The sequence below is a fragment of the Coregonus lavaretus genome (genome assembly GCF_964263955.1).
Source record: "Coregonus lavaretus genome assembly, contig: HAP1_SCAFFOLD_567, whole genome shotgun sequence".
In the NCBI taxonomy this organism is placed as follows: Eukaryota; Metazoa; Chordata; class Actinopteri; order Salmoniformes; family Salmonidae; genus Coregonus; species Coregonus lavaretus.
In genome coordinates this window covers 119308-134000 of record NW_028164954.1, presented here as the reverse complement: position 1 = coordinate 134000, position 14693 = coordinate 119308, and the positions used below count along the sequence as shown (strand labels likewise).

The 14693-nt window shown below is 44.6% G+C and overlaps 1 protein-coding gene across 1 annotated transcript in view; it reads right to left on the bottom strand.

The window, feature by feature from the left end:
* Positions 1–14693, bottom strand: part of galt (galactose-1-phosphate uridylyltransferase) — a 144167-nt gene that overhangs the window by 40346 nt on the left and 89128 nt on the right. The window contains exons 6-7 of the mRNA XM_084191512.1: positions 14188–14310; positions 2541–2694 (exon numbers count right to left, since the gene is read on the bottom strand). Coding sequence (XP_084047638.1) covers positions 2541–2694; positions 14188–14310 — 277 coding nt within the window. The remainder of the gene's footprint in view (positions 1–2540; positions 2695–14187; positions 14311–14693) is intronic.

Below are 14693 nucleotides of genomic sequence, written 5' to 3'. Positions count from 1 at the left end.
AGAGAGAGAGAGAGAGAGATGGAGAGAGAGATAATGAGAGAGAGAGAGAGAGAGAGAGAGAGAGAGAGAGAGAGAGAGAGAGAGAGGGAGAGGGAGATGGAGAGAGAGATAATGAGAGAGAGAGAGAGAGAGAGAGAGAGAGAGAGAGGGAGATGGAGAGAGGAGAAAGAGAGATAATGAGAGAGAGAAGAGAGAGAGTCAATCAATATTCCATCCTTTCTGTGGTAAATAGAGAAAACAGTGAGACTCAACAAGCAGCAACAGTCCAGAGGAGACAGAAACACAGACCAGTTCAGCATGTGTAAGGGGTGAGTGCTGTTGAGAACAGTGTTACAGCTATGATAACAAAGGAAACACTCATATTAACCAGCCAGCCAATACCTGATTAGAAACACCACAGCAACACAGGACAGACAGGACAGACAGGACACACAGGACACACAGGACAGACAGGACAGACAGGACACACAGGACAGACAGGACAGACAGGACAGACAGGACAGACAGGACAGACAGGACACACAGCAACACAGGACAGACAGGACAGACAGGACAGACAGGACAGACAGGTCAGACAGGACAGACAGGACAGACAGGACACACAGGACAGACAGGACACACAGGACAGACAGGACACACAGGACAGACAGGACAGACAGGACAGACAGGACACACAGGACACACAGGACAGACAGGACAGACAGGACAGACAGGACAGACAGGTCAGACAGGACAGACAGGACAGACAGGACACACAGGACACACAGGACAGACAGGACAGACAGGACAGACAGGACAGACAGGACAGACAGGACAGACAGGACAGACAGGACAGACAGGACACACAGGACAGACAGGACAGACAGGACAGACAACAACAAAAAAGACAAAAACATATGTATTGTCACACACTGGACAAGTGTTGTTGTACAGGGTCAGCCATAGTAATGTGTTGTTGTACAGGGTCAGCCATAGTAATGTGTTGTTGTACAGGGTCAGCCATAGTAATGTGTTGTTGTACAGGGTCAGCCATAGTAACGTGTTGTTGTACAGGGTCAGCCATAGTAACGTGTTGTTGTACAGGGTCAGCCATAGTAACGTGTTGTTGTACAGGGTCAGCCATAGTAACGTGTTGTTGTACAGGGTCAGCCATAGTAACGTGTTGTTGTACAGGGTCAGCCATAGTAATGTGTTGTTGTACAGGGTCAGCCATAGTAATGTGTTGTTGTACAGGGTCAGCCATAGTAATGTGTTGTTGTACAGGGTCAGCCATAGTAACGTGTTGTTGTACAGGGTCAGCCATAGTAACGTGTTGTTGTACAGGGTCAGCCATAGTAACGTGTTGTTGTACAGGGTCAGCCATAGTAACGTGTTGTTGTACAGGGTCAGCCATAGTAATGTGTTGTTGTACAGGGTCAGCCATAGTAACGTGTTGTTGTACAGGGTCAGCCATAGTAACGTGTTGTTGTACAGGGTCAGCCATAGTAACGTGTTGTTGTACAGGGTCAGCCATAGTAACGTGTTGTTGTACAGGGTCAGCCATAGTAACGTGTTGTTGTACAGGGTCAGCCATAGTAACGTGTTGTTGTACAGGGTCAGCCATAGTAACGTGTTGTTGTACAGGGTCAGCCATAGTAACGTGTTGTTGTACAGGGTCAGCCATAGTAACGTGTTGTTGTACAGGGTCAGCCATAGTAACGTGTTGTTGTACAGGGTCAGCCATAGTAATGTGTTGTTGTACAGGGTCAGCCATAATATCGTGCTATAATACTGGACCACTGTACTATCTTTATAATAATATGATGCTGTAAAAATGTACTGTACCTCCATTATACCACTATAATACTATACAACTATACTACCATTATACCACTATAATACTATACCACTATACTACCATTATACCACTGTAATACTGTACTACCATTATACCACTGTAATACTGTACTACCATTATACCACTATAATACTGTACCAGTGTAACACTGTACTACCATTATACGAGAAGGACCTACCAGCCCCAGGAGTCAGCACGGATCCTGGGTGTATACCAACAGCCACCCAGTGACACCCTCACCCACGGCCGCCCAGTGACACCCTCCCCACGGCCACCCAGTGACACCCTCCTCCACGGCCACCCAGTGACACCCTCCTCCACGGCCACCCAGTGGCACCCTCCCCACGGCCGCCCAGTGACACCCTCCTCCACGGCCACCCAGTGACACCCTCACCCACGGCCGCCCAGTGACACCCTCCCCACGGCCACCCAGTGACACCCTCCTCCACGGCCACCCAGTGACACCCTCACCCACGGCCACCCAGTGACACCCTCCCCCAGTGACACCCTCCCCCAGTGACACCCTCCCCCAGTGACACCCTCCCCCAGTGACACCCTCCCCCAGTGACACCCTCCCCCACGGCCACCCAGTGACACCCTCCCCCACGGCCACCACAGTTCAGCAGGTCGTTTCCCCGTCAGATTCCATCACTACCACCATCATTGTGGGCAGCTCGATGGTGAGAGATTTGGGCCTGCCTACGGTCTGTGGACCGACCAAGGTCCTCTGTCACCCAGGAGCCCGTGTCCATGACCTGATCTCCCTCCTGTCCACGGTTCTGGAAGACTACTCCACTACCGACACCATCGTCCCTCACGTAGGTTTTAACCCCCTTGGTTTTAGGCGATCTTGGGAACTGAGGGAGGACTACAAACATGTTTTAAAGACCCTCGCCAGCACATCTCTGGCCCCCTCCCATGCTACCGAAGGGGTTCGGAACGTTTCAGCCCACTCTTTGCCCTAAACGAGTACCTGAAGCAACTTAGCAACGACAGGAATGTCTCTTTATGTGACAACTTTGATTTGCTGTGGGAGCAACCAGCACTTTTTAAAAGACGGGATTCACCCTAACCGCAGCGGTTCCAGGATTATTTCCAGCAACATCAAACTGTTTTAGAGACTGATGGACAGAATAACCAACAGAGGACTTGGAAACCATATCAACTCCTGTGTAGAAATGGCACTATGGTTATTGTGAGTAACTTAATTTAATGTTCCATTAACTGTCATCTCCTACCATTCAGATAGATTGGAGGCTGTCAGAAAACGTGGTTGTAACATTAATAATTTGGTTGTTACTCCATTGGTTTCCTGGAAGGCAGATGCCCCAGGGGCAGAGTGGCCCACACTCATTGAATATGGCACTTTTAAATGTTAGAGCAATCACTAGTAAAACCATTCTCGTGAATGACCTCATTACTGAGGGCAACAGTATTTTTGAAAAATGCCAATCTGGTTTCGGGCCAACCACAGCACAGAGACAGCCTTAGTTAAAGTGGTAAAACAAACACAGGCTGCATTTGACACTGTTGACCATGATGTCCTTCTGGAGAGGTGGGTTGGCCTCTGTTGACCATGATGTCCTTCTGGACTGACAGGAGAGGTGGTTGGCCTCTGTTGACCATGATGTCCTTCTGGACAGACAGGAGAGGTGGTTGACCTCTGTTGTCCATGATGTCTTTCTGGACAGACTAGAGAGGTGGTTGGCCTCTGTTGACCATGATGTCCTTCTGGACAGACTGGAGAGGTGGGTTGGCCTCTGTTGACCATGATGTCCTTCTGGACAGACTGGAGAGGTGGGTTGACCTCTGTTGACCATGATGTCCTTCAGGACAGACAGGAGAGGTGGGTTGACCTCTGTTGACCATGATGTCCTTCTGGACAGACTGGAGAGGTGGTTGGCCTCTGTTGACCATGATGTCCTTCTGGAGAGGTGGTTGACCTCTGTTGACCATGATGTCCTTCTGGACAGACAGGAGAGGTGGGTTGGCCTCTGTTGACCATGATGTCCTTCTGGAGAGGTGGTTGGCCTCTGTTGACCATGATGTCCTTCTGGACAGACTGGAGAGGTGGTTGACCTCTGTTGACCATGATGTCCTTCTGGACAGACTGGAGAGGTGGGTTGACCTCTGTTGACTATGATGTCCTTCTGGACAGACTGGAGAGGTGGGTTGGCCTCTGTTGACCATGATGTCCTTCTGGACAGACAGGAGAGGTGGGTTGGCCTATCTGGTCCAGTTCTAAATTGATTTAGGTCCTACGCAGATGATACACAACTACACAGTTCTGTGTCACCAGAGGATTTTAGCTACACAGATCCATTATTAGACTGTATTAGTGATTTAAATACTTGGATGGCTCACAACTTCCTCCAGCTAAATCAAGACAAGACCGAGGTACTTATTGTTGGAGCCAAAGCACAGAGAGAGAATCTGGCCGCACATTATAATTCACAGGCAATAAAGATAAAACACCAGGTAAAAACCCAGGTGTTATTTTAGATTCTGAACTCAATTTAGAATCACGCATTAGGAATGTGACCAAAACAGCTTTTTCCCACCTGAGAAACATTGCCAAGGTGAGTCCGTTTCTCTCTCAGGCTGATACAGAGAGACTCATCCATGCTTTTATTACAAGCAGGCTTGACTACTGTAATGCTCTCCTGTCTGGTCTACCCCAGAAAGCCATTGGTCAACTGCAAAACATACAGAATGCTGCAGCACGGGTACTGACCAAGACCAGACGGAGAGCACACGTTACACCGGTTTTAAAGTCTCTGCACTGGCTGCCTGTGAGTTTAGAATACATTTAAAGATTTTTCTTTTGGTTTTTAAATCAATCCAAGATTGTGCACCCCAGTACATGTCAGACATGCTTTTAAGTTATGTACCCAGTAGGTCCCTCAGGTCCTCTGGCACTGGTCTTTTAACTATCCCAAAGCCTAGGACCAAGAGGCATGGAGAGGCAGCCTTTAGTTACTATGCCCCCAGCCTCTAGAATAGCCTTCCAGAGAACCTGAGGGGGGCTGAAACTGGGGACACATTTAACAGAGATCTTAAAACACACCTTTTTAGCTTTGCTTTTCCTTACAGTGCTTTTTAGTCGTTCAGTTTTATTCTTTAGTTTTTTATTCTTCATGTTTGTAAATATTTCAGTTCCTATTTTCATTGTTTTTCATTGTGTTGCATTCATGTCTGAAATGTGCTATATAAATAAAGCTTGATTTGATTTGACTATCCCAACCTGTTCTCCATACAGCCCCACTATCCTCATTTAGCATGGGAAAGATGTTATGGTGGGAAACATTTTATTTTATTTTATTGAACCTTTATTTTAACAGGGAACAGATATTGAGACCTAGGTCTCTTTTCCAGATGTGCCCTGTATAATACAACATAAATATACAATTATACTCAATATACACTACCAGTCAAAAGTTTGGACAGACCTACTCATTCAAAGGTTTTTCTTTATTTTTACTATTTTCTACATTGTAGAATAATAGTGAAGACATCACAACTATGAAATAACACATATTGAATCATGTAGTAACCAAAAAATTGTTAAACAAATCAAAATATATTTTATATTTGAGATTCTTCAAAGTATAAAATAGTAAAAATAAAGAAAAACCCTGGAATGAGTAGGTGTGTCCAAACTTTTGACTGGAACTGTATACGGAGAATGTTTAGTGACAAAAAAAATAAAAAAATAATATTAACATGTTTCTTGAATTTATATCTCAGATTTATTGGGGGGGACTATCTGTTGTTCCATGTAGTGAATCTGTTATTCAATGTGTTTGTATGGGCTAATAGCAGAATGTCCAAAAATAAATCTTCATCTAATATAAAAAAATATATACAAAAATATATACTTAAAATTCAAAGTGAAATAGCAAAATTATCCTTGGTCTGACCTTATGAAATAGCTAAATGATTTTTGGCTGGACCTCTCCCTCAACGTGATCAAGACAAAGGAGATGATTGTGGACTACAGGAAAAAGATGAGGACTGAGCACGCCCCCATTCTCATCGATCGGGCTGTAGTGGAACAGGTTGAGAGCTTCAAGTTCCTTGGTGTCCACATCACCAACAAACTATCATGGTCCAAACACACCAAGACAGTCGTGAAGAGGGCACGACAAAACCTATTCCCCCTAAGGAGACTGAAAAGATTTGGCATGGGTCCTCAGATCCTCAAAAAGTTATACAGCTGCACCATCGAGAGCATCCTGACTGGTTGCATCACTGCCTGGTATGGCAACTGCTCGGCCTCCGACCACAAGGCACTACAGAGGGTAGTGCGTACGGCCCAGTACAACACTGGAGCCAAGCTTCCTGCTATCCAGGACCTCTATACCAGGCGGTGTCAGAGGAAGGCCCTAGAAAATTGTCAAAGACTCCAGCCACCCTAGTCATAGACTGTTATCTCTGCTACCGCACAGCAAACGGTAACGGAGCGCCAAGTCTAGGTCCAAGAGGCTTCTAAACAGCTTCTACCCCCAAGCCATAAGACTCCTGAACATCTAATCAAATGGCTACCAAGACTATTAGCATTCCTCCCCTCTTTTACACTGCTGCTATTCTCTGTTTATTATCTATGTATAGTCACTTTAATAACTCTACCTACTTGTACATATTACCTCAATTACCTTGACTAACCGGTGCCCCTGCACATTGACTCTGTACCGGTACCCCCTGTATATAGCCTCGCTACTGTTATTTTTACTGCTTCTCTTTAATTATTTGTTACTTTTATTTCGTATTATTTTCTATAGTATTTGTGTGTGATTATATTGGGTATTTCTTAACACTGCATTACTGGTTAAGGGCTTGTAACTGAGCATTTCACTGTGAGGCACACCTGTTGTATTCGGCGCATGTGACAAATAACATTTGATTTGATTTGATATTGTCAGTGTTATTCTAATACCATTAAACAGAGAGAGCACTTAACCCGTTTCTCCGGTACTTCAACCCTCTTCATTCACTCCCCTTCTCCTCTCCAGTCTCCCCGGCTACTATACAGATGATCATCCTCCAGTCAATAGAGAATATGTTGTTGAACAGCTGGTTTATAACAAGGCTTTGAAAGTTCTGACAGCCTGGCCTGTAACAAGGCTTTGACAGGTCTGACAGCCTGGCCTGTAACAAGCCCTTGGTTCCATGACCTCGCCCACTACACAGATGAAAATACTTTAGATTCACTGTCTGTATCCCATAGGGCTCTGGTCAAAAGTAGTGCACTACATAGGGAATAGGGTGCCATTTGGGACTCACTCTGATCTGATAAACACAGAGCTGGTGGGATCTGATGGAATATTAAAGTAGCCGTGGTTCGGTATCTCACAGCCTGCGTCACAGAGATCAGAACCCAATATCTCCTGTAGAAAGAGAAAGCTCGCAGCTCAGCCTACTTTACTATTAGTATTAGTACTACCACAGCTCAGCCTACTTTACTATTAGTATTAGTCCTACCACAGCTCAGCCTACTTTACTATTAGTATTAGTCCTACCACAGCTCAGCCTACTTTACTATTAGTATTAGTACTACCACAGCACAGCCTACTTTACTATTAGTATTAGTACTACCACAGCTCAGCCTACTTTACTATTAGTATTAGTACTACCACAGCTCAGCCTACTTTACTATTAGTACTAGTACTACCACAGCTCAGCCTACTTTACTATTAGTATTAGTACTACCACAGCACAGCCTACTTTACTATTAGTATTAGTACTACCACAGCTCAGCCTACTTTACTATTAGTATTAGTACTACCACAGCTCAGCCTACTTTACTATTAGTACTAGTACTACCACAGCTCAGGCTACTTTACTATTAGTATTAGTACTACCACAGCACAGCCTACTTTACTATTAGTACTAGTAGCACCACAGCTCAGCCTACTTAACTATTAGTACTAGTACTACCACAGCTCAGCCTACTTTACTATTAGTATTAGTACTACCACAGCTCAGCCTACTTTACTATTACCACAGCACAGCCTACTTTACTATTAGTACTACCACAGCTCAGCCTAATTTACTATTAGTATTACCACAGCTCAGCCTACTTTACTATTAGTATTACCACAGCTCAGCCTACTTTACTATTAGTATTAGTACTACCACAGCACAGCCTACTTTACTATTAGTATTAGTACTACCACAGCTCAGCCTACTTTACTATTAGTATTAGTACTACCACAGCACAGCCTACTTTACTATTAGTATTAGTACTACCACAGCTCAGTCTACTTTACTATTACCACAGCACAGCCTACTTTACTATTAGTACTACCACAGCTCAGCCTACTTTACTATTACCACAGCACAGCCTACTTTACTATTAGTACTACCACAGCTCAGCCTAATTTACTATTAGTATTACCACAGCTCAGCCTACTTTACTATTAGTATTACCACAGCTCAGCCTACTTTACTATTAGTATTAGTACTACCACAGCTCAGCCTACTTTACTATTAGTATTAGTACTACCACAGCACAGCCTACTTTACTATTAGTATTAGTACTACCACATCTCAGCCTACTTTACTATTACCACAGCACAGCCTACTTTACTATTAGTACTACCACAGCTCAGCCTACTTTACTATTACCACAGCACAGCCTACTTTACTATTAGTACTACCACAGCTCAGCCTAATTTACTATTAGTATTACCACAGCTCAGCCTACTTTACTATTAGTATTACCACAGCTCAGCCTACTTTACTATTAGTACTAGTACTACCACTGCTCAGCCTACTTTACCATTAGTATTAGTACTACCACAGCTCAGCCTACTTTACTATTAGTATTAGTACTACCACAGCTCAGCCTACTTTACTATTACCACAGCTCAGCCTACTTTACTATTAGTATTAGTCCTACCACAGCACATCCTACTTTACTATTAGTACTACCACATCACATACTACTTTACTATTAGTATTAGTACTACCACAGCACATCCTACTTTACTATTAGTATTAGTCCTACCAGAGCACATCCTACTTTACTATTAGTATTACTACTACCACAGCTCAGCCTACTTTACTATTAGTATTAGTACTACCACAGCTCAGTCTACTTTACTATTACCACAGCACAGCCTACTTTACTATTAGTACTACCACAGCTCAGCCTACTTTACTATTACCACAGCACAGCCTACTTTACTATTAGTACTACCACAGCTCAGCCTAATTTACTATTAGTATTACCACAGCTCAGCCTACTTTACTATTAGTATTACCACAGCTCAGCCTACTTTACTATTAGTATTAGTACTACCACAGCTCAGCCTACTTTACTATTAGTATTAGTACTACCACAGCACAGCCTACTTTACTATTAGTATTAGTACTACCACATCTCAGCCTACTTTACTATTACCACAGCACAGCCTACTTTACTATTAGTACTACCACAGCTCAGCCTACTTTACTATTACCACAGCACAGCCTACTTTACTATTAGTACTACCACAGCTCAGCCTAATTTACTATTAGTATTACCACAGCTCAGCCTACTTTACTATTAGTATTACCACAGCTCAGCCTACTTTACTATTAGTACTAGTACTACCACTGCTCAGCCTACTTTACCATTAGTATTAGTACTACCACAGCTCAGCCTACTTTACTATTAGTATTAGTACTACCACAGCTCAGCCTACTTTACTATTACCACAGCTCAGCCTACTTTACTATTAGTATTAGTCCTACCACAGCACATCCTACTTTACTATTAGTACTACCACATCACATACTACTTTACTATTAGTATTAGTACTACCACAGCACATCCTACTTTACTATTAGTATTAGTCCTACCAGAGCACATCCTACTTTACTATTAGTATTACTACTACCACAGCTCAGCCTACTTTACTATTAGTACTAGTACTACCACAGCTAAGCCTACTTTACTATTAGTATTAGTACTACCACAGCTCAGCCTACTTTACTATTAGTATTACCACAGCTCAGCCTACTTTACTATTAGTATTAGTACTACCACAGCTCAGCCTACTTTACTATTACCACAGCTCAGCCTACTTTACTATTAGTACTACCACAGCTCAGCCTACTTTACTATTACCACAGCACATCCTACTTTACTATTAGTATTAGTACTACCACATCACATCCTACTTTACTATTAGTATTAGTACTACCACAGCACATCCTACTTTACTATTAGTATTAGTCCTACCAGAGCACATCCTACTTACTATTAGTATTACTACTACCACAGCTCAGCCTAATTTACTATTAGTATTAGTACTACCACAGCTCAGCCTACTTTACTATTATTATTAGTACTACCACAGCTCAGCCTACTTTACTATTAGTATTAGTACTACCACAGCACATCCTACTTTACTATTAGTATTAGTACTACCACAGCTCAGCCTACTTTACTATTAGTATTAGTACTACCACAGCTCAGCCTACTTTACTATTAGTATTAGTACTACCACAGCACATACTACTTTACTATTAGTATTAGTACTACCACAGTTCAGCCTACTTTACTATTAGTATTAGTACTACCACAGCTCAGCCTACTTTACTATTAGTATTAGTACTACCACAGCACAGCCTACTTTACTATTAGTATTAGTACTACCACAGCACATACTACTTTACTATTAGTATTAGTACTACCACAGCTCAGCCTACTTTACTATTAGTACTATTAGTTCAACCTGTATGACGGTGTATTGAGTACGTTAATCTGAGAAGAATGATCGTGAGCGGGAGTGTTGGAATCCTTTTGGTAATTACATTTGAGACAATTATATTTGAGACGTTTGAGTTCAGTTTTAGCAACGAAGAACAGCCAGAGAAGATGTTTTGTTTATTCTTAGCTGGAGTGTAATTCACCAAATGACCCTGTGAATTGATATTAGCTAATAGCCAGTTACCCAACATGTCTAATGTGTAGCATACTTAATTAGCAGGGTGTGTCGTTTTAGGTTGGTGCTGTTAGTGTTCTCTCTGCATGATTACACAGAGTCAAGTCATTGCAGTCCATTAGGGGACGGTAATGTCTGTCTACTCCTGATGAGCCTCATGCCTCACTACCATATTGCTCACAGTAGAAGGGCAGGGAGGCTGTGCCACCACTACCATATTGCTCACAGTAGAAGGGCAGGGAGGCTGTGCCACCACTACCATATTGCTCACAGTAGAAGGGCAGGGAGGCTGTGCCACCACTACCATATTGCTCACAGTAGAAGGGCAGGTAAATCAGAAGGGCAGGGAGGCTGTGCCACCACTACCATATTGCTCACAGTAGAAGGGCAGGTAAATCAGAAGGGCAGGGAGGCTGTGCCACCACTACCATATTGCTCACAGTAGAAGGGCAGGGAGGCTGTGCCACCACTACCATATTGCTCACAGTAGAAGGGCAGGTAAATCAGAAGGGCAGGGAGGCTGTGCCACCACTACTTCCTCCCATGTCAACGGAGGGGAGAACCCGCTCCATCCACATCCATGGTCTGTAGTGGAGCGGGTCGAGAGCTTCAAGTTCCTCGGTGCCACATCACTAAGGAATGAACATGGTCCACACACACACGCAGTCGTAAAGAAGACACGACAACGCCTCTTCCACCTCAGGAGGCTGAAAATATTTGGCATGGGCCCGCAGATCCTCAGAAAGTTCTACAGCTGCACCATGGAAAGCATCTTGACTGGCTGGATCACCGCCTGGTACGGCAACTGCAAGGCACCCAATCATCACTGGGGCCGAGCTCCCTGCCATCCATGACCTCTATTCCAGGCGGTGTCAGAGGAAGGCTCCAGCCAACCAAGCCATAGAGTTCTCTCTGCTACCGCATGGCAAGCGGTACCGGAGCAGCAAGTCTGGAACCAACAGGAACCTGAACAGCTTCTACCCCTAAGCCATAAGACTGCTAAAGAAGACTGCTAAATAGCTAAACAAGACTGATAAACAAGACTGCTAAATAGCTAAACAAGACTACTAAATAGCTAAACAAGACTGCTAAACAGCTAAACAAGACTGCTAAACAGCTAAACAAGACTGCTAAACAAGACTTCTAAATAGCTAAACAAGACTGCTAAACAGCTAAACAAGACTGCTAAACAAGACTGCTAAATAGCTAAACAAGACTGCTAAATAGCTAAACAAGACTGCTAAACAGCTAAACAAGACTGCTAAACAGCTAAACAAGACTGCTAAACAAGACTGCTAAACAAGACTGCTAAATAGCTAAACAAGACTGCTAAATAGCTAAACAAGACTGCTAAATAGCTAAACAAGACTGCTAAACAGCTAAACAAGACTGCTAAACAAGACTGCTAAATAGCTAAACAAGACTGCTAAATAGCTTAACAAGACTGCTAAACAAGACTGCTAAACAGGACTGCTAAACAAGACTGCTAAACAAGACTGCTAAATAGCTAAACAAGACTGCTAAACAAGACTGCTAAATAGCTAAACAAGACTGCTAAATAGCTCATCAAATGACTACCTGGATTATTTTCATTGACCCTTGTTATAACTAAATCTCTTGCACTGACTCTACCACACACTGGACTCTACCCACTCACTGGACTCTACCCACACACTGGACTCTACCCACACACTGGACTCTACCCACTCACTGGACTCTACCCACACACTGGACTCTATCCACACACTGGACTCTACCACACACTGGACTCTACCCACACACTGGACTCTACCCACACACTGGACTCTACCCACACACTGGACTCTACCACTCACTGGACTCTACCACTCACTGGACCCTACCCACACACTGGACTCTACCACTCACTGGACTCTACCCACACACTGGACTCTACCCACACACTGGACTCTACCACTCACTGGACTCTACCACTCACTGGACCCTACCCACACACTGGACCCTACCCACACACTGGACTCTACCCACACACTGGACTCTACCCACACACTGGACTCTACCACACACTGGACTCTACCCACACACTGGACTCTACCCACACACTGGACTCTACCACACACTGGACTCTACCCACACACTGGACTCTACCCACACACTGGACTCTACCCACACACTGGACTCTACCCACACACTGGACTCTACCACACACTGGACTCTACCCACACACTGGACTCTACCCACACACTGGACTCTACCCACACTGGACTCTACCCACACACTGGACTCTACCCACACACTGGACTCTACCCACACACTGGACTCTACCACTCACTGGACCCTACCCACACACTGGACTCTACCCACACACTGGACTCTACCCACACTGGACTCTACCCACACACTGGACTCTACCCACACACTGGACTCTACCCACACACTGGACTCTACCACACACTGGACCCTACCACACACTCACACATACTTACACTGACACCCCAATACACACACACACACACACACACACACTCATACTGATGCCACACACACACAAACACACTTTCAGTCATTACATACACTGCTACTCCTGTTGCCTAGTCACTTTACCCTCAGCTATTTGTACATAGCTACCTCAATTACCTGGTTCCCCTGCACATTGACTCAGTACTGGTACTCCCTGTATATAGCCATGTTATTACCTGGTACCCCTGACTCAGTACTGGTACTCCCTGTATATAGACATGTTATTACCTGGCACCCCTGTACATTGACTCAGTACTGGTACTCCCTGTATATAGACATGTTATTACCTGGTACCCCTGACTCAGTACTGGTACTCCCTGTATATAGCCATGTTATTACCTGGTACCCCTGACTCAGTACTGGTACTCCCTGTATATAGCCATGTTATTACCTGGTACCCCTGACTCAGTACTGGTACTCCCTGTATATAGCCATGTTATTACCTGGTACTCCCTGTATATAGCCATGTTATTACCTGGTACCCCTGACTCAGTACTGGTACTGCCTGTATATAGCCATGTTATTACCTGGTACTCCCTGTATATAGCCATGTTATTACCTGGTACCCCTGACTCAGTACTGGTACTGCCTGTATATAGCCATGTTATTACCTGGTACTCCCTGTATATAGCCATGTTATTACCTGGTACCCCTGACTCAGTACTGGTACTCCGTGTATATGGCCATGTTATTACCTGGCACCGTAGATGTTTATGGGTAGTGTAGTCCTACATGTCTCTCTGCCTCCATCTTAGAATACTGCAGAAGTAGCAATTTATGGATAATGTAGTCCCACCTGTCTGCCACCAGTTTAGCGTATTTCAGCAGTAGAGGTTTATGGGTAGGGTAGTCCTACATCTCTCTGCCGCCATCTTAGCGTACTGCAGCAGTAGAGGTTCATGGGTAGGGTAGTCCTACCTGTCTCTCTGCCTCCATCTTAGCGTACTGCAGCAGTAGAGGTTCTCCGTGGGTCTTCAGGTATTCTCTCTGACACCGGTCCGACAGGGAGGCTTCATTAGGCAGGAAGTTACTGGCCCACACCTATGACATCACAGAAAGAGGACAACACTGGGTAAGAGCACAGAAGTAGGAGCAGGGACGAGAGGAGACAGTGGAGAGGAGAGAGGGATTAGGAGAGAGGAGGAGAGGAGACAGTGGAGAGGAGAGAGGGATTAGGAGGAAGGAGGAGAGAGGAGGAGAGGAGAGGAGAGAGGGATTAGGAGGAAGGAGGAGAGAGGAGGAGAGGAGACAGTGGAGAGGAGAGAGGGATTAGGAGGAAGGAGGAGAGAGGAGGAGAGGAGACAGTGGAGAGGAGAGAGGGATTAGGAGGAAGGAGGAGAGAGGAGGAGAGGAGACAGTGGAGATGAGAGAGGGATTAGGAGGAAGGAGGAGAGAGGAGGAGAGGAGACAGTGGAGAGGAGAGA